This window comes from Drosophila sulfurigaster, chromosome 2L, assembly GCF_023558435.1.
Source record: "Drosophila sulfurigaster albostrigata strain 15112-1811.04 chromosome 2L, ASM2355843v2, whole genome shotgun sequence".
Lineage (NCBI taxonomy): Eukaryota > Metazoa > Arthropoda > Insecta > Diptera > Drosophilidae > Drosophila > Drosophila sulfurigaster.
In genome coordinates, this window is record NC_084881.1 from 7,582,438 (window position 1) to 7,603,347 (window position 20,910).

Below are 20,910 nucleotides of genomic sequence, written 5' to 3' on the forward strand. Positions count from 1 at the left end.
GTCCCGCCATATGGCCATGGATGTGGATGCTGCTGCTGCGTTGTGGGTCAGTAAGACAATGTTTGTTGGTTTACCTTAAAGCCATTTCGAATTGAAAACACGAGTTTTTCCCATGTGGAACACATCTTTTAAAGCTTGATTCAAAATTTATCATATTAGAAGACAACTATTATCGAACTAGCAATGTTTAAATTAAACTAGAATATATAGGTTTAGTTTTTCACATTCTTCGTAGTTAAAAGGAATGAATTGAAACACAATTTAAATGCTATGCGAATACTGAATTTAAATTTAAGCCATAAAGTAGTGCACTATGAAATACATTTGTTTTATGCCTTTTTAATACAGTACAAATGAAACCCTCATTTAATTCTCATTGATTGTCGAACAAAACGTAAGAGCTGCAAATAATGGAAATTTAATTTAAGAAAAAATGTCCACTACGCAAATATTTTTCCGAAGGAACGTGTTCTTTGCTGATTACAGCTGACTTTAAAGTACACATCCGAAAGTTTGTGTGACAAGCAGAAGTAGCTGATGCTGACGACGGGGCCCCATTAAGGATTCAGTGCACTTTTCATTAAAAACTTTTCGTCCTTCTTTCTTGACTCAGACTTTAATTCTTTGCCGCCGCCGCTGCGTTGTTGTCCAGCTCCGACCAACTGTTAAAACTCATAACAGGCCACCCAGTTTCCACTGGCCCACTCAGAGACTGGGTTGGATTGGACTCAAGGGAGAGGTGGGGGAACAGAGGGGTAGAGGACTCTACTCTCGACACTCGATTCGAATTCGGACTTGGACCCAGGGCCATTCTTGTGCACATAGTTACACAGTGGCAACGGCAACATTGCAGCTTTCAGCTGTGCCATAAATTTTTATTTGGCTGCCTGCTATTGTGTCAAGCTTGGACGAGGGAGTTGTTGCTGCTGTTGTTGTTGTTGTTGTTGTTAGTGGTGTTGTTGCCATTATCATTACGTTTTTGCATTGCTCCCGCTCTGCGCGCTCCTCTCTTCACCTCTTTTTCACTTCAAACAATGCACCGTTTGTCTTTATTATTTCTTTACAGCGTTGCCAAACTTCTATTCGGTTATGTGGCAACGCCGCAACGCCACGCGACCTATGCCAAAGTGCAAATTGTACGGCAGGTGTACTCACAGTGGAGGGGGGGAAAGAGGAAAGGGGAAAGTTGCAACTGAAGCAGCCACTAAATACATAACACTCGACAAGCCAAGAATCCGACAGTGCGCAGCTTCCGCATTTTCTTTTCCGCTGCATCTCTTCCTTACTCCCTCTCCCTCTCTCTCCCACTCTCTCTTTGTCTTCCTCTCTGCCCTGCCAGCCCCAAAGCCCTGCATTTCCTTGGGGTGTAATTTGCATTTCAAAGGCAGCCATCCCTACATGCCCAGGCTCTTAGCGCAAATACCCTGTAAATGGGCAAAAGGGTTAAATCGCCACTAGAACAAATTTTCAAATTCCGATAACAGTGATATCTACTAAACTAATAGATTAAGGAATGTTATCTCTCCCTATTAAATGGATTTTATTTCAAATTTGAACTATTTTATAGGGAAATGTAACCCCTTAAAATAATATGACTTAATGAAAATAAAGAAACTAATATGACTAATAAAAATGTTTGTCAAATTTTATTTTAGTTTAGTATTAAATTTAGCTAAATAGCTTTAAGCATAAATTATTCGACTTTTTTCACAGGGCATCATTTATGTGCCACACAATTTCGCTCCACTTAGCACTTGCCACTTGTGCCCTCCGTGCGGTTCTTTGTGTGCCGCGGCATTTACATTTTGTGGAAAGGGCTTTGGCTTTGGTTTTTATTTTGGGAGGGTTTGAGGAAGCTCCCTCCCTCTGTCGGCCCATCTTACTCCAATGACCCGTTTTTATTTCATTTTCAGTTTTGTTGCTGTTGTTGCAGCAGCGCCTTTACTTTCTTTTTCCTCTCGTTGGTTTTTAGGGCAGCTTTGTTGCAGTGGCAGCACCTCGCACTCTTCCCCAACTCCCTCTCTCTCTCTCTCTTCAGTCATCCCTTCTTTGGGAAGGGATTGCATTCAATCGCGCTTATCTGATGTGTTTGCCTGGACGTAGCTGCTGCCAGCCTTTGTCAAGATGTTGTCTGATTTTCGGTCTTTATGCTGCGCGCGCTTCTTCTTCTTTGAGTGCGCCACTCGAGAGGGAGCCAAACAGAATCCCTCCTCACTCCCTCCCTCTCTCGGTCTGTCACTGTCTCTCATTCTTGCTTAATGTGTGTGAGTGACATTTCTGCATTTGAAGTTATCTCTCTCGCTCTTTGTTAGCAAGTGTGTGTGTGTATGTGTGTGTGTGTGTGGGCTCAACGAAGTCGCACCATTTCAATCAACAGCTGTTGAAGGAGTCGTCGTCGTCGTTGTCGTCGTCTTCTGCACATTTCATTTTTCCAATTTCTCTCTCTGCCACTCAAGCGTTTGCTTTGTGCCTTTTCGTTGGCACTGGCTTCATTTGCCGCGACAACGTTGCCCTGTCACACATACCAACAGTCTCACTTAACTCCAACCCCCTCTCTCTCTCTCTCTAGCGATCTAAAGCTGCCCAGAGCGACACAGCGACACTTCAATCATATTTTGCTGCACAGCCACATTGAGATTTCTTCACAAAGATTAAAGTGCACTTTGGTGTTATCTTTGCCTGCAGTCAGTTCGACACCCAATTCAACCCTATACCGCAGTCTGCACCCATTACTCCCTCTTCGTCCCTCTAGCAACTTGCACTTGTACAAGATTCTTGCTTGTTTTTTTTATATACTTTTTTTTTACTTGCCTTTGGTATTTCGTTTTGCTTTCTTGTTGCTCCAATTGCACAAAAGCCACGCGCCCGACTTATGAATTTTACAACTTCCCGTTTGCCAGCTCAGAGGCCAGCTTAGGGTTTGTCGTCCTCCCTTTTTGCTTGGCTGCTGCCATGGGATTTCAACAACAGCAACAACAACGACAACAACAACAACAGCAAAAGCAACAGCAGCTATCAGGGCAAAGAGACAAACGGCGCTCAGACATGCAAGCGGCTTTTATGAAGGCGGAGTTAACCTACTCCTTCTCCCCCCTTCCACCTTTTCTCCCTCTCTGCCCATCCCTCCGCCTCTCGTGCCATTCAGGCCACTTGTGACCTCTGCAAGATGCGCAGCAAAAAATGAAAAATAATCCCAAATTCAATTGCAAATGAAATTGAGGGCGAAAGGCGCCCACAACAAACTACAAGAAAGAGAACAAAAAAAAAGAGCGAAAAGAAAAGAAATAAATATATATGTATGTATCCGCATTCCATACAGCGAATCCCCAAAAGACCAAACCAGACGCTTTTTCACAATTTTGACGCTTAAAAAATACAAAAAAAAGCGTTAAACAGAAATAACAAGTGCCGCAAGAAATAATTTCACAGCAACGAAGCTTAAATACGCTTTGAATTAAATGTAAGTGAAAAGATTTTTCAATAACTTTTATTCACTACTTATTTTTCAGAAGATTAATCAAAAAATTATTGAGCTACAATAAATGAAAAAACAAATGAATTCCTTCACTAAATATTTGATGTATTTTCATCATTCGGTATTAAAATTAAATTGTTTTTTAAATGCTGTCCTCTAAACGCTTTTTAAGCTTCTCTTAAAAACCAATATGCTTTAGCACAAACTTCTTATTTTTTATTTCTTCGAAATGTTGTAAGTACGAATGTAATAAAAAATTGAATAGCATACAACAGGGGGCGCCACATGTCGCAAATGCGCCAAGCAAAGTTTGAGGGCGTTTACATTAAATGGGCGTGGCATGTAAGAGCGTTTTAAGCGTATTTGCGAATGCTCTTGGCATGTTTGTATATACATGTGTGTGTGTGTATGTGTGCGTGGGTGTGTGTTTGTAAATACATTACATACAATTTTCAGTAATTTGCTTTTATTTTGCAAATGATTTGATTATTTCATTCATGTTCTGTTGCTCCTTTTGTTTCATTTCGCCTTTGTTTATTCATCGTCTTTGCCGTCATCTTCATCTCCATCTTCATCTTCATCATCGTCAAACGTCAGTGTCAACGTCATTTGCCAGCCTTAATTTGTTTACTTTTGCAACTGTTGTTGCCTTATGTTATTATTTGTTTTAATTAAAAAATGTTTTAATTTTCTCAGCCTTTGTGTGAGTTGAGCTTTCATGATTGGGTGCTGCGGGGGATTGAGCTTTAAATGCCCGACTGGATAAGCAGCTTATGATGCAAGACGCTTTATACTACAGTCTGCTATAGTACATACATACATATGGGGGCTTTGCTCAAGTAGCTTTCGAGTGCAGAAAAACTCAGCACACACACACACACATGCTCATTAACAATCAACTCAATTTCCGTGTTCTGCTCAAATTATTTACTCATTAGCTAGCCTAGTTACATAAGTCTTAAAGGCCTCTAATTGCCTTCGGATTCGCATGTTTCCTAATTCCATTTGGTATCGATAAGCAAAAATAAAGCTGAATTAAAAATATTGCAAATATTTTATAAAATACTATAAAAATATTAAAGCTTTTATTAAAGACAGAAACATATTGTCAAATTTTTTTTATATGCAGTATATCGCAAGCAAAAACATTATTTTTAGTGTTATGTAAATATTGTCAAATATACTGAATAAGTTAGTTACTTAGTTGTTTCCACTATTGTTTTCGTTCATCTTTAATTTTCGATTATAAGTATTTGTTCGTTAATTTTGAACTCTTTATCTTAACTTATAATCTATTATTTGCATAAATGTATTATCTATTTTTACATATAATACACAAAGTAAATTTGCACAATTCATTTAAACCAGATTTAACGTTAATGACACTAAAATAAGTGTTGCCACATCAGTTAAAATAGATAAATTATAATAAAAGACAGCCAAATGCAAAGGAACCACAAATCAAAATTAGAACATGTTCATAAGAACTAACTCAACATCAAAAGTAAACAAGAATGAGCTAGAAAAAGATCAAAAGAGAACAAGAACGAACTAGAGATCAAAAGGAAGCATCTGAAGATGAACGAACAAAATTGAAGAACTGAACAAAAATAACATTAAGGGTGAACTGATTCAGTTTGTTCATTTTACTGTTCGCTTTATAATTTCGTTCAATAAATAAATCTCAAAGATTTAATGGCCTGAATAATTAAAATAACCAAATCTCCGCCAGCTGATGACTAGATTCTCATATACACACATATGTTATCGGATTCAGTGGCTTTCTACGATTATTATATTCATATTTTGTGGGCATGTTCTATGAGTGTTTGCCAGAAGAGACGTGAAGAGAACATGAGGACGAAGGTGCCGGCAGCTATAGCTCTTCCTGTCGTCGTCACCTGCGCTTCAACACTTGCACATAAAGCCAGCCAGCTAGCCAACCAGCCAAGCGACGCAACACACTCCTCACAATCCTCTCCACTTCAGTCAACTCACAAAAGCCACTTGGCCAAGTCCCAAAGTATGAAAATTACGCATTTTGGCAGCGTCCGACGCGGGTGTAGACCAACAACAACGACACCAACAACAACAGCAACAAATACGTCGGACACGTGGTCAGACAGTCGTTTCTGGCGACAGCTTCGCTTTCCGCATACAAATTAGTTTTTGCGGCTCAGTCTCTGGACTGGCTGCCTTCCGGACTTCTCTTTGCTTCTCTTCTCTCCTCTTCTTTTTTCAGTGCGATACTTTACGCGCCGGCATCTGTTTTGTTTTTATTATTTTTATACATTCCTTTTCTCTCTTTTTTGTGTGCCCTTGCCTTTGCAGCTTGAAAGACATTAATATTAAATACATAGAGATACAAACTCGTACATATGCATTAGTTCTTATGTAAATGTGGTAAACACAAGTCCGACAGACACACTTTGGAATATATCTATCATATGCTCTCAGGAAAAGCTGGAGATGAGCTGTTTACAATTACAGATTACGTGGGATTATAACATTTAAATTGAGAAAAAGATTGCGGCGATAATATTCTAGAATTTAGTCTAACAATTTCGACATTTAAATGATTTAAAATCAGAAAAAAATTAAATGTACAACTACATTCAATAATAATGAAATATAAAATGATGCTTGACTTAGAAGATTCGCATTTAAAAATTATATTTTATCAGTATATCATAAAAAGAAGTGAAGTTAAAATTCGAATGAATTGAAATACGAAATATTGAATTGACTAACGCAATAATGTAATCCTATAAATAAATTAAATAATAAATAATAAATATGTATACTCCTCTATATAAAAACCTTTTCTCATGAAAAAGAAACTCAGGATTGTTTTCACTATTTCCCAGAACATGGTTAAAATTAGAACCACTTCACCAAAGTACTCAAAACTTATAAAACAAATAAATTGTACCCGAAACGGGGGAAAATATAATTAACAAAGTGCTCCATCATAATAAAATGTATAGTGTGACGCTGGTAAATTAAGTAAAAAGTTTTTCCTCTGCGTTTCGTTGAAGCTCTGCCTAATTGTTGTAGCTGTTAAGTACTCGCACCTGGTCCCTTGTTCTACTTTGGCTTTGGGATGTGGAATGTGGGATGCGGATACGGATGTGGATGTGGATGGCCTGACGGACTGTCTGTCACTCAATTCGAGTGCTGGCCAAAGATAAACAAGAATTTTGTGTGGAGAAAACGAGAAAATGCTTAGTTAGGGGGCTAAAAGCAAATGAAAATGGTAGTCAAGCAATTTGTGGTCAACGCAAGACTTAAAGGCAAACGACGATGACGACAAGTTCACACACACACACACACACACACACACACACACACCACACATCGGAATGACAGGACATCAACATCAGGAGACGATTTCAAAATATAGACTCGACTAGGCTCATATAGAGAGAGGTAAACTGAGAGTGAGAGAGACTGAGAAGAAAGTTGCCCAACTTTGAGTGCGTGCAAATGACGTAGAAATAAGCCAAATCTTTTGACGATACAAAGTTCGTATGTGCGTGTTGATGTGTGTGTGTGTGTTGGTGCTTGCATGTGTGTGTGCGTGTGTCTATCGTTCACTAATTAACGACAGAATAATTTGGTATGCTATGAATGAATACGAGCCTCCACAACTCACCGAATCAAAGAGTCTTCCAACAAGTCTAAAGGAGAGAAGAGAGGTTTGGGGTCATATGGAATTAGAAAAGTTCATTTGGCAGAGCAACTGTTTGGCTTTTAGCCCCTTAACTCGACCCGGTCCTCCCCTCAAAAGCTTTGCCTGCCAAATTTTGCATGCAAGGCAAAGTGCAATATCAACAAGCGGCCAAAAGACTACGAGCAGGATTCCACAACTGCATACAGAGAGAGAGAGAGAGAGAGAGCGAGAGAGAAGAGAGAGCGAGACAGAAGAGATATGTCGAGTTGTCACACAAAGCAGAAAGTTTCAATGGGACAAGTGCCTTGGACACATGGACACATCCACTCCATAGAACAGAGACAAGAACCAGAATTTTCGACTATGCAGAATGCAGGCGCAGCTAATGCGCAGAAGATAAGAAAGAAAAATACGAGAATGTGGCACAAACGTATGTGGGTCTATATCCAAAGAAATGAAATGTGCCCAGGAGAGTTGGCTACACACACTCACACATACATCTAGACATATACATGTATACACACATAGTACATATATGTATATAAAACATTCGTCCTTATGCGAAGGCAGCTCGAATTTTCATTGCATGCAATTTGACCATAAAACAAATGAAACATTGCGGTCTTATTTTTGGGTGCCTACGCACACAAAGACATCCATCTATCTGCTACCAAATGAATGCATACTGAATGAGGCAACAGAGTCTTGAATATGTACTGAATAATAGTTCATCCTCATGGAGCCAAGAGTCGCAATACTCAGCTGGTGGTGGAATGGAATGGCATTCAAATTGATGTATACGTAGATTACTCGCACAGATTGACAACAAATACAATGGCAACAGGAAATTTGTTGTAAATGGGCCTATACACTGAGCGAAAAAAAATGTATATAGTACATAGAAATTCTAGCATGCGATTTGAAGTTTATGAATATCATTATAAAATCATTTTAAACTCAAATTTATTTAGATTCAAAATACTAAAAAAAATAATAAAATAGAATAATGTAATAAAAATAATAATAAAAATTCAATTTCATGAATAAATTTTATATATACACGAGATAAATATTGTGAGATTATGAATGTGAAATATTTATGAATATCATTAAAAAATCATTTTTAATCATCATAATTTTTTTAAATTATTTATTTAGATTCAAAATACTAAAAATTGTATCCAATTTCATGAATAAATTTTATATATACATGACAGAAATATTGTGAGTATATTTTAAAGGAAAATAGATACTAACTAATAAATCTGCATTGGAAATTAATCATTGGGGACAATTATTCTTTTTGATCCTAAAGAAATGAATATAAAATAAACTTACTTTTCAAGTAAATATATTTATATGAAATTGTTTTCAAATTATTCTTAGAATACTAGTACAAAATGTACTCAGTTTATATAGTTTTGTTTTTGCAGTGTATTAACACAAGAATGGAGAAAAACAGTACAAGCTTCATTTCCTTTGGTTGCAAACCAAAACGGAAGTTACAAATATCATCAAGCCCAATTGCATTTTGTGGTCGAAAAGTGGAAATATTTACTCTCTCGTACCCCCCACTGCCCTCGAACTCGAACGAATTGGAGATACGAGATGGCGACAGACGAACGCTTTTCGGGTGCAGGTTTGCTTTGATGAAGTACACTTAGTTAGTTGACTGCCTTCTGGGCAGTAGAAAGGAAGTACCAGCAGACAAGTACATTAGATAACAGGACAGGCTGGTTGGTTGGCTGCCTGGCTAGATGGCAGACAGATGGGGCACAAGGGCTTCCAAATTAAGTGAGTACTGGGGGAGTCTCTCTCTCACTCTCCCTCTCTCTCTCTCTTCGTGCTTAGGAATGATAAAAGTGGTTTATGACTGGCTTACGTTTCGGTTATGTCTGCCAGGGCTCAAAGCATAATCCGCAGCTGTTAACGAGCAAGTTGCAAGTTGTTATTCCATTTCTTTAAAACAGCTCAACAGCTAGGGCCAAGACACAATTGAATTGCGCTTTGAGAAATGTTGCTTGAAAACACACACACAACACTTAACATTTGCATAACGAAGCAACTATTTGAAATTTCTTCTTTAAATAATTTTATTGTAGATGTTTATAACCGCTACCCATAGGGTAGAAGGGTATTATAACTTTGTGCCGACAGGAAATGTATGTAACAGGTAGAAGGAGGCATCTCCGACCCTATAAAGTATATATATTCTTGATCAGCATCAACAGCCCAGACGATCTAGCCATGTCCGTCTGTCCGTCTGACCGAGTGAAACACTGGATCTCAGAGACTATAAGAGATAGAGCTATAATTTTTTCGACAGAATTTTTAAGTTTGCACGCAGATCAAGTTTGTTTCAAATTGTTGCCACGCCCACTTCCGCCCCCGCAAATCAAAAATCGAATAACAAGCGTAATTTTAAAGCTAGACTTGCAAATTTTGAATGTCAATATACCAAACATACCATTTGGTATATTGTTTAGCATTTTAGTATTTTCGGTATATTTGGAAAATAATACCGCAAAAATGGGTAGCAGGTATCTCACAGTCGAGCACACTCGACTGTAACTTTCTTACTTGTTTTATTTTGAAATTTTATACTTTGATTTATTCCATCATTAAATATTTGTACTTGCACAAATTTCATAATTGTTCACTTTAAAGTGCAACACAAATTACAACTTATACTTTCATTTATTTATTCAACAAGTGTTCTTCTAGCAGAACATGTATTTTTAAGCAATAAATTGCATAGTTAAGATAAAAAGAAAAGTACAATCGTGTGAACTACATTTTGGTAAAAAAGAAATGTAAAAGCGTTATTATCGTTGAAATATATCAAACTATGTAGTAGATTGAAAAATTATATACCAAAAGCTATATTTAGTTTAACGAAATACTTTAACATTCAGGATATATCGTAGGTTGAAATATACAAAAGCAAACTTAAGGCAAAAGTAAAACTCAGTTTGTTATGTATGATTATTTCTTGAGTAACTTTTACAAAGTTTATCTGATCGCAACTAAATTTACAAGAATCATAAAGACTAGTTATTCATTATAAAATTAAACACAGTAAAATCCGGTTATACCGACTTTCAATCGTTATATCCGGAAGACCAAAAGTAGAAAAATCAAATTTTGTTTATTTTATGCAATAGGTTTTAAAACTATACTGTATGTACATACATATATACACTGTATCCTGTAACAATGTTATGCTTGAGTAAAATAAAATCAACTTTCATCTTGTGTTCAATGAAATTGGTACAGTCAAGTGTCTGCGGTAGTCGCTGTTGTAGTTGTAGTTGTTGTTGTTTGTGTTCCTATTGCTATGTTGATTATTGCTTTTGCTGTTGTTGTAGTTGTTGTTGATGCAACAGCAGCAGCACCAGCTACAATTGAGTTGAGTCGTTGTTTGTCCTTGTTACGCCAATGACAACAGCGGCGCCATCGTGTTGTCGATTCTGTTGTCATCGTAGTCATTATCAAGTGCCTGACACCCAGCACCCAAATGCTGAACATTCAACTGCGCTCTACTCTGCTCTGCTCTGCACTGCACTGCATTGGTCTGCACTTCCACATCCACATTCACCTCCTTCAATAGTCGAAAATAACCGGCGGAGCACTTAAAACAGACCACATGACAGACGCCCAATAGACTCCATCGTTGTCCCTTGCAACCAACTCTTATCCTGCCATAATCGATAGCTGGCATTCTGTTTGTGTGTGTCTGGCTGTGTGTGTGTGTATGTGTGTGTGTTGCTGACTATGTCTGAGTATCTTTTATCTTTAGGTTGCAAGTCCCCCTGCAAACCGCAATTTAAATTTGCTGAATGGAGTGTTCATTGTCGATTGTTTTTCGTGTACTAGAAGTGCTCTTTGAGTCTGCTGCAGCGCTATCTCAGCCGACATATCTGATAATAGAGCATGTCTTATTTTTATTGGGCACAGCTGCTTGTGAAAATGAATCTTATTGATCTTTGCTTTTGATAAAGTTTTGTATTTAACATTAAAATTTGTGTAAAGATTTATGTAACTACTTTTTTTAAAAATAATATTCAAGCTCTGTTTCTTTTAGTAAATAATTCTTTAATAAGATTCATTTATGGAACTACCTTTTTTTAAAATTAATATTTGAGCTCTATCTTTAATTCTTTAATAAAATTATTTTCTTAATTTTTAATCAATAGGTTAAAATGGTATTCTAGGCCGTGTCCGTCTATCCGTCCGTCCGTATGAACACTTAGATCTCAGAGCACTTAAAATATAGAGATATCATTTTTTGCGATGCCTACTTGTGCTACTTATTAATAACTACAGTATTTATGATTCCAGAGAATTTGGATGCGATCAGAATAAATTTGATAGGTTATTTAAGAAATACATTTGTATTCTTTTTAGGTTATATGGCTGACAATCTGGAATGTTTAGTACTCTATGGTATATTTTGTATGTAGTATCTAGTATCAAATAAAGTCTTCGGTGTATATTAGTATTATTGTGATATTTTTTTCGTATATTTGTAGATTATGAATACTTTTCTTACTTTGTTGTTATTCAATTAAATTATGGATTTATTTTTTAAAGAAACTTTATTTTAAAAGATGATATTTGACATCACGTCCGATGTTGTATGTTATATCTCTAAATAAAATGTATTTTCATAATTTCTATATCTTATATACAAATATATTTTAAATACCAAATATACTCTATGTTAAATTTGTATTGTACATTCTGTACCCAATTTTTGGTTTCTCAATTTTATTTCTGAATAGTTTTAAAATCATTTTAATTAGTTTTTATGAGTCGTAATAACATGAGTTTGTTGCAAAATCCTAAGTAAACGAATACACCTGCGCAATTGTATGAGCTAACTCCCCGAAGCCAAAAAAAAAAGAAACAAAAAAAAAAGAACTTGCAGCATACATCATTTAGCAATGCGAGTGGATGAATATGGGCACGTAGTCCAATGTGGAGAGTACGAGTTCTATGTGGGAACTTTTCTATCCTAATGCCCCTTTTTAATTAAACTCAAACACATGACCCGTAGATTCCCCAAGCACACATTCAAGTTGCCACAGTGCCACATATGGTCGGCACTACAGACAAATACATAACCGTATGTGTGTGTGTGTGTGTGTGTGTACATAAAGACTCAAACTCGCATTGAGGGGCAGTTAGGAGGAGTTAGGTGGCCAAATTTATGGCCATTGCCAGTGGCTACACATTTACACGCCGCACACAAACACAGTCAGAACTACACAAGCCGACGGACACACCGACGACAATTCAAACAGAAATTTAATATTTTAGTAGTTAAATTATTTGGCACTTGCAATAAAACAAACAACTTGCAGCTGCAGCTGTAGCTCCCGTTGGGAGCATGCAGCAAACTGCAAGGAACAAGTGAAAAGTGGTAAAATGCAAAACTTTCGAAACCGTTGCGCAAACCACAAAATGGGCGACGGCAGCAGCGGGAGGCTAGAAACCTCAAAATTTCAACTGCCGCCGCCGTCGCTCTTAAGGATCTGCCTTCTCCTCCTCCTCGCCACTTGCCATTGACCAAATGTTGTTAAATAGCGCAAGAGCAAAATGTAAATATAAATTTTCAGCACAAGATTTATGCATATTTTGAAGCTCGTAAAACCAAGCCAAGACATGCGGGGTGTTGTTAGAAGGAGGAGAGGAAGGAGGAGGAGGAGGAGGAGGAGCCTCAGCTCGTCTGGTCAAGTGGCATGTGTGCTCTAAATTTTAAAATTGTTTGAAATTGTCCTTGGTCCGCTGCTGCAGCTGTCACAAGGACATGAACTGCAGCCGTCTGAATTATGGTGCAAGACATTGGCTAAAATCTTCGTTTCAACTTGTGTTCACTGTGTTTGCATTTATGTGAGTGTGTGTGTAAGCCGAGAGCAGAGCAGAGCAGAGTAAATCCAATTGGTCACATTACGCATACGCCATGTGGTACACAGAGCATGTGACTTGACTGCCGGATGCCTGCTTGTTTATTCTCACTCACTGTGTGTGCAATGGGAATATTACATGCCAAACATCGCCTGACAATGTCACACTATACCAAACTATTATTATTTTAAATTAGGACAAAGCTTTAGGTCAGTCATAAAATGAGAGAAATTAAACACCAAATAAATATGTATGGTTGTTTATCCATTTATACCACTTACACTTTGAGTACAACCATAAACTCGAAACTAGGAACTGACCTCAAAATGTGTGCTACACTCTTTGGCCATAAACAAATAACAAGCGCGCTTGACGGAATTGAAATTGATGGCCGTCATAATTTCTTGTCCATGCAGCAGTTTTGTCGATGCGCGCATGTGCAGCCGTAGAATTGGACAAAGTTGGAGCTATGGCAATGCCAACACATCAATAAATATTTCAGGCCCAAATAGAAGACTACGATGGGGGCGAAATTTCGCCTGGCAAAAGGTCGTTCGGTTTTTTTCTAGACGGGTCCCAAACAAAAACCTCAGCCTCGACCGCAGCGAGAAGCGAACGAAACGAAACGAACGAAACGAAACGATTTTAGTGTTTGGAATGTTCAACAATTCAATTTACCGCAAAACTCGTTATTACGGGAGCCTGCATTCTGCCCCCAAAAAATTGTTTGCAACGGTGTTGAAACCATCGCCGTATGTTGCCGTTGTCCATTGGCATTGGCATCGCTGGAAAGTGCAAAATGTATTTAAACCTGTCGCCATCATCCTGCAAATGACGACACGTTCTTGCCTCCCACCAGCAGCCATCCCCCAGCCCCCAAAGCCTGTTCAGCATTTGTTGTGGCTCTCATATGTAGCAGTAAGTGCGGGTGTGTGTGTGTGTGGACATTAAAATTTATGCAAATGTTAAAGTGTGTGAAATGGCCTCAACGATTTTTCGTTCAGGTGAAAAACAATGCAAATTGCCAAACCGAATGCTTAGATGTGTGTGTGTGTGTTGCAAATTTGTGCGTGATTCTCTCTGCTCGGAATATTTTAAAATGACCGAATGTGGTTACAGGGCTCGAGGCGAGCTTTGGGGCATGAATTAGCAATTATACAGTTGACAGAATTAATCATTTCGATTGAAACAAACAATGTTCCAATACAAAACATATTAAAGTGGCAAATTCATATTATTTTTATAAATTTATTTTTGGTTTTGAATTTTTAAAAATGTTTCAAATGTGAAGCAAAAAAACTTGTTACCCATTTTTTAATCTCACAATGCGGTACAAATTTTGAAATATACCAAATTAACATACTACAAAAATACTGGCAATACACCAAAGGTTACATTTAGTATATTGTTATACCTTACAGATTTAACTGCCTTTAATATATTTACTCTAAAACTTATTTAACTTTATACTTCAACACTCGTTACCTATTTTTAATGAAACAGTGCGGTATTAATTTTAAAATATACCTAATTAATATACAACTATATTTTTATAGTGCATACATTCATTCAAACTTGTTTACAAACTCGTATACTATATCTAAAATTATACTTTTTTTTTTATTTTGATTTACCTAACATTTCTCCTTTGTTTTGACTCTATTGAATAGTAAGCAAAAGCAAACGCTAATTTCCAGATATGATTGTAGACAACAACACACAGCTGTTTGTTTATTACTCATTCCTTAATCAGTTTCTCGACACCTATATTCAATGGAATTTCTGTTTTTTTCTATGGATTTCTTTGTTTAAGTTTAGCGTTTTTCAGTTGTATTACGATCGTCAAAGCCTAAACAACCCAGAGTGTTTCAATAAAAACGCCAATAAATTGATTAGTTTTTAAATTGTCCACCCAAAATAATATTCACAAATTTAATGTATCAAAAATGCATATTTATAGCAAGCTTCTCTCAATTATAATGCTGTGTACATTCATGGAAAATAGTTTTAAATCAATTGCAACTGCTGGATTAAGCAGTCCGGTGAGTGAACCAAATTTGAATGTGTGATATAAAATTTGAATATATAATTTTCTTCAACGTTAGTCAATAACAATGTTCAAGGATATGGAAAGCGAGTGCAATTCATATTGCATTGGAATCGTTAAGCCAATTCTACAGCAAACAAAGCAGACTCAATTCACAGAGTTGCAGGATCAAATTCGAAATTTAAATGAGATCATTAAAGATACAGAGAAGAAGCTTTCAGAAGCGGAAATAAAGCTGGGTGTCTGCGAGGATGCAACTCGGAATAGGGAAACTCTAGCAAACGAACAACTGAATCGCAAGACAATGCAATTGACAGAGTTGCAGCACAAAGTCAAGGAACAAGACGCTGGCTTTAAGAAACTGGAAGCAGAGTGCAGCAACCTCAGAAGCAGCCTGGGTATCTGTGAAGAAAACATTAAGAACCGAGAGGTGCAATATGCCCAGTTGCTCGATCTGAATATATCCTGCAACAACAGCAGCAAGATCAAAGATGAACTGCTGGCCACGAGTAAAGCACTGGTTGAGAGGCACAAGTCTGCGGCTAGCTCCGATATCATCAAAGTTGAGCTAAAGGAGCAAAAAATTAATGAAATGGAAGCAGCGATCAAGGAGAAGGATACTATTATAATGACACACAATTTGAAAATCGAAAATCAGACTTCAACGATGATGAAACAGACCGAAGAAATTGCAGAGCTTAAAGCGCAGCTCAGCGATTATGAATCACCAAGTTGTTATGGCAAATCAACCGATGTCCATGTCATTCGAGTACCCGGATCGGAACCCTTTCCCGTATTCTGTGACTCGGTTTTAACCGATTCGGGCTGGACTGTTATTCAGCGACGTCGCGATGGTTCGATAACATTCAATCGCAATTGGACTGATTATACGATTGGCTTTGGCGATTTACGTAGCGAATTCTTCATCGGATTGCAGAAGTTGCATTTGATAACCCAATCGCAACATCACGAACTCTACATATTTCTACAGGGATTTGATGAGGAAAATCGATATGCGTACTACGATCATTTTCTAATTGGAAACGAGACAGACGACTTTAAAATTGTATCATTGGGACTCTACAAGGGTACGGCTGGTGATGCACTTTCCTCCCAAAAGGATATGAAATTCTCGACACCTGATCGCGACAACGATCGGAGCACGGGAAATTGTGCAAAGGAATTTCGATCTGGTTGGTGGTACAGAAAGTGCTACTATTGGTAAGTCTTTTGATTAAATATTATTTAATGAAATGTAATTAATTACTTTGCCTTTGTAGTAATCTGAATGGCGAGTACTTGAATGGCAAAACAACCAATCAATATGGCATCAATTGGTTCTCGTGGCACAAAAATTCTCTACAATTTGTACAAATGATGATAAGGCCCAAGCCTCACTAATCAATTGTCATTAAAAGAAACATCTGTGTTTTGTTTTTACCCCTCACACTTGTGTTCTCAAGTTTGTTTTACTCAAAAACAGCACAGTTTGTTAGTACAATGCAAAAGTAATTTTTGCAAGACAAGGGAAACAGTGTGTGGACATTTTGGCTAGACAAAAAACCCATTAAATGTAACTCTGTTTGGAGTTTGGGGGCGTTGGGGCAGCTGATGCTTTTGCCACGCTTTAATTTGCACAAACATTTATTAAATTTTAAAATCTAATTTGAATTTTCACGCCACACAGCGGCAGAGTCTCTATCTCAGCGCGACGGCAACAAAAGGGTTACACAGCATACTAAACCAAGTGTGCAAAACAGAGGAATACACAGAGCGCTGACTGACTGAGAAATACCCTGTACAAAGTTGGAAAAAATGGGAAACTTTGTTGATTTATTTATTATTCAATTTAAGTTGAGCAAGTTGAACGAGGGCTTTGTAATATATATAAAATGTTGCTTGGGAAGATCACCAAGTGTATATACCCTTTGGCATTCAACGTCAACGAGTGCAGTGTCTAAAAAGACGACAACCAAGCGTAGTGTGAACGACAACAACATCGACAACGACGACGACGACGACGATGTGGAGGAGTGAACGCCAACAGGATGGAACCAAAAGCAACAGCATGGAATTGATTATTGAGCGAGTGTTTGGGGAGTGGGAGTTGGTTGCTCTTGTTGAGACCAATGAACGGAGTAAGCGCGTGGAAACGGCAAATGGGAACACTCCACTCGAGGCTTAGATACATGCATGCATACATATATGTATTTGTGTTAAGGTGTGCGTGTGTGTGTGTGTGTGTGGGTGCATATGTGGCACGTTCAGTGTTGCGGGTCTAGGCTGACACAAAAGTTATGGCACATTGGTATGCAGTTAATATTCAAGGCCTCGCCCAACGGTAGCTAGTCGAGAGCAAATGCATTTTCTATTTTGCATTGCTGTTGACAGCAGCACACACATAGTGAAAATTGCAACTGCAAGCTGCATGCATAAATAGGCAAATGCCATTGAACACGCTGCTCCCATGGCCAAATTGCTGTTTCTTTTCTGTGCTGTGCTGCTCAATACACATTTTAAATGCCGAATATCATCAGCCTGTTATCAAACAGGAATTGTTTTAGCCATTTTATTTTTTTTCCATTCTTTTCATCTTTTGTTGCATACTTTGGGGCGTCGACAATTGGCATCTGAACTATTTGCAATAACAAATCTTTGTGTGTCGAGTATTTTGCGTTTGGTGTGCTCAAAATTTCTATTGTGAACACAAAAACGGAAAATGGAAGTGTGGGAGAATGCAATCTTAGAAATAACTATTATATTCTTTCATCAGGTCGCACGATAACGAAAATAAAATATATATTTAAAAATGTAAATAAAAAGCTTTCAAATATTAGTAGGGAAATATGGAAGAATTTAATATTCTCTCATACGAATAACGAAATATTCCTCGAACACGTAAAAGTAAACCAAAGGAAATTTATAATATCCCTAGATTAAAGTTGAACAAGTAAGAAAGTTTCAGCCGAGTGTGCTATCATAAAAATCTACCGAAAACTACATTTGGTATATTAATATAGTACTGTATTTTAAAATATACCATAGAATACAAAATATAACGATTGCCAGCCAAAGTAAATAAGACGCTGATTAAGAATTTATACTTATGTATATATCTTCTTCCTGTTTCGAACATTTCCTAGCGGCACAAAGTTATAATAGCCTTCTACCCCAAGGGTAGCGGATATAAAAATTCTCCTACTGTTTCAAGATGTGTCTCGCAAGTTGATACATTGTAACGCATCATTATCTTTCTATCAATTGCTCAGTGTGCGTTCCATTGCCAATGGCAGTGAGAAAGATAGAGCAATGTCATTTGATGCACTCGCATTACTGTAACTGACTTTTATTGATGCTGTCGTTTTATGAGGAGCTAAAACATAAAATTACAGTACAACTGTAGAGCGCAGCTGCAACATGACGCCGCCGCGCATAGAAGTGGAACATGCAACACGCAACAACTACAACTACAACGACAATCAACTTTTGCAGCTGACAATGAACATGAAAGCCATTGGGCATGACGAGCAAAAGGAATTGTCATTTTGGCATGTGACACACACTGCAACACACACACACACACACACTCACACACGCTAACAAAAATGCTCATATCAGCATTTTACTATCTTTGTACAGCTGTCAATTAAAAGTGAACCATAGAAAACTGCTCAACACTAAAAAATTTCAACTCTTTGTTTTTTCCTTTTTATGTTTTTTTTTTGTCCAGTGTAACATGAAAAATTAGTCATGCGCGATTTTGCTACTCGGGTATGTCGACCCCTTGTTTTGGCCCTTCAATTAATTCTTGCACACATACACACACACAGAGACAACAACATGAAGCAGCTAACTGTGTTCAGTGAATTCAATTAACCGCAATTTTGCATAGTGCTGGGAACAATCGACACGCGCTGTGCCAACTCTGGCACTCTGGAATGCCTTTGAGTTTTATCTCCTGGACAGCAAATGCAATTATACTGCTAAAAAAAAATAATATGAGTATGGTTTATGACAAACAAATGGCCAAAAAACACACCCACAATAAAAATAAAACAAAAACTAAAGTATACAAATAATTAAAACTGAATTGTTTTTGTGCAGCCGCAACTAACTGTGAGTGAGTATTTATAATTTGCTGCACTTTTGTTGATCTCTGTAATTTGTCACGTGTAATTGCATTTCAGTCTCGACACTGGCCCCTGATTTTGTTGACTTTTGTAATAATAATTGGGTAAAGCAATTATGCATTGTTCGACACAAAAGCACAGCAGCTCGATGACCTCAATTGGATTTCATTCATAATTTACCGACAAATGAAATCTGGTCAGCAGAATGCACATTTATTTTCGAGTTTTTCAGTATTGATTAACATTCAGAATACATACGATTTCATTTCATAATTATTAAATAATTGCAATCAAATGCAATTAGAATTTGTTGCTAAGAATAAGTTGAAATATTGATGAAATAGAAATTATAAAATTAGTCTTTTTGCTAGCTTTTCTCAAGTTGAATATATTTCTTTTGCTACTTTTATTCAACTTCTACATTCTATAGTACAAAATTAAATTAGATTTGACAAGAAAAATGCGCTTTGTGGGGCTTCCTTCGCCATCAAGCCAGCAGCTAAAGTGCATTAATCTAAAAAAAAAATAAAGCAGATTTTCTAAATCGTCTGACAAGTTTGCAGTGCACATTGTGGCTGCGTTTTTTCCATCGCTTAACTCGAGAAATGTCCCTCGTAACAGCCCCGTGACAGGTCGCACTTTTAACATCGCCCGCATCAGAGTTGGCAACAGCAAACTGCTGACCACATGCCTCTCACATGTCGTATAGTGAGCGAATTGTTCCCGACACACTGCGGGTTGAATGACCAACGTTAACTTAATAGAAGTTGACACATGTCGCCACGCATGCAAAATGTATTCAACCAACCGCAGCACAGAGAGTAGCGCAGCGTCGTTGACCGCTCTCCACCCACACACACACACACACACACACACTTATCAAGAGTTGCACACACGTACACATATGCTGCTTTTACACATACATATTTGAAGTTATATGTGCAGGTGTGACTATACAAATAGTACAATTGAATTACACATTAACTTTATTGTCTCGACAATGATTCCCACAAAGACTGCTAAGTAAACTAAATCATTGTCAGTACTTTAAATTTATACGTTGATCGCGATAGATATAATAAAAGAATGTAAATTTAAAATATAATAATAGTATACATTGAATCAAATTCTAATTTGAAAGAATTTTCAATTTTGTTTGATTTGTTATTACTTATTTTTATTATTGATTGTATTACTACTTTTATTATTTGCAAATATTTGCACTAATCAAACGACCATGTCTGTCAATAGACTATAGGCAAACAAGCTTAATTTCAATAAGCATGAGGTGCGTGCATGATCAGGCCAAAAGAGTGAGCGACCCCATGCCTGCCAATTAACGTGGCCATTGGATGCCTCACTTCAATACGTTTTAATAACGCAGAAAATGGAAATAAATAAACAACATAACGTGAAAAAAACGAATGAATGCATAAAAGCATACAGTATATTTCCGGCCATGACTGCCGCGACTTCGCTTGTCAATTTGCTATTCGGAATTTCTTTCTTTCGAACGTCGCGTCACCCCTCGAAATGGCTTTGAACTTTCCGGTGAAACGTAGCATGAAATTTGTTTGTTTACAATCGCCAAACTCCCCCCCCAAGCGCTGCCCGAAAAACAGTTCTTGTTGTCGTTATTGTTGTCGTTATCAAATGCCGGAAATTATTGTACGCT

At 37.4% G+C, this 20,910-nt stretch overlaps 2 protein-coding genes across 2 annotated transcripts in view; one reads left to right on the forward strand and one right to left on the reverse strand.

Annotated features, from left to right (window-relative positions):
• LOC133844864 (disintegrin and metalloproteinase domain-containing protein 10) overlaps positions 1-20,910 on the reverse strand; it is a 140,460-nt gene that overhangs the window by 11,108 nt on the left and 108,442 nt on the right.
• Positions 14,881-16,554, forward strand: LOC133844930 (fibrinogen-like protein 1). Its single transcript, XM_062279225.1, has 3 exons — positions 14,881-15,100; positions 15,164-16,326; positions 16,386-16,554. Exons 1-3 carry the CDS (start codon positions 15,005-15,007, stop codon positions 16,504-16,506), a joined length of 1,380 nt encoding a protein of 459 aa, XP_062135209.1. The 5' UTR covers positions 14,881-15,004; the 3' UTR covers positions 16,507-16,554.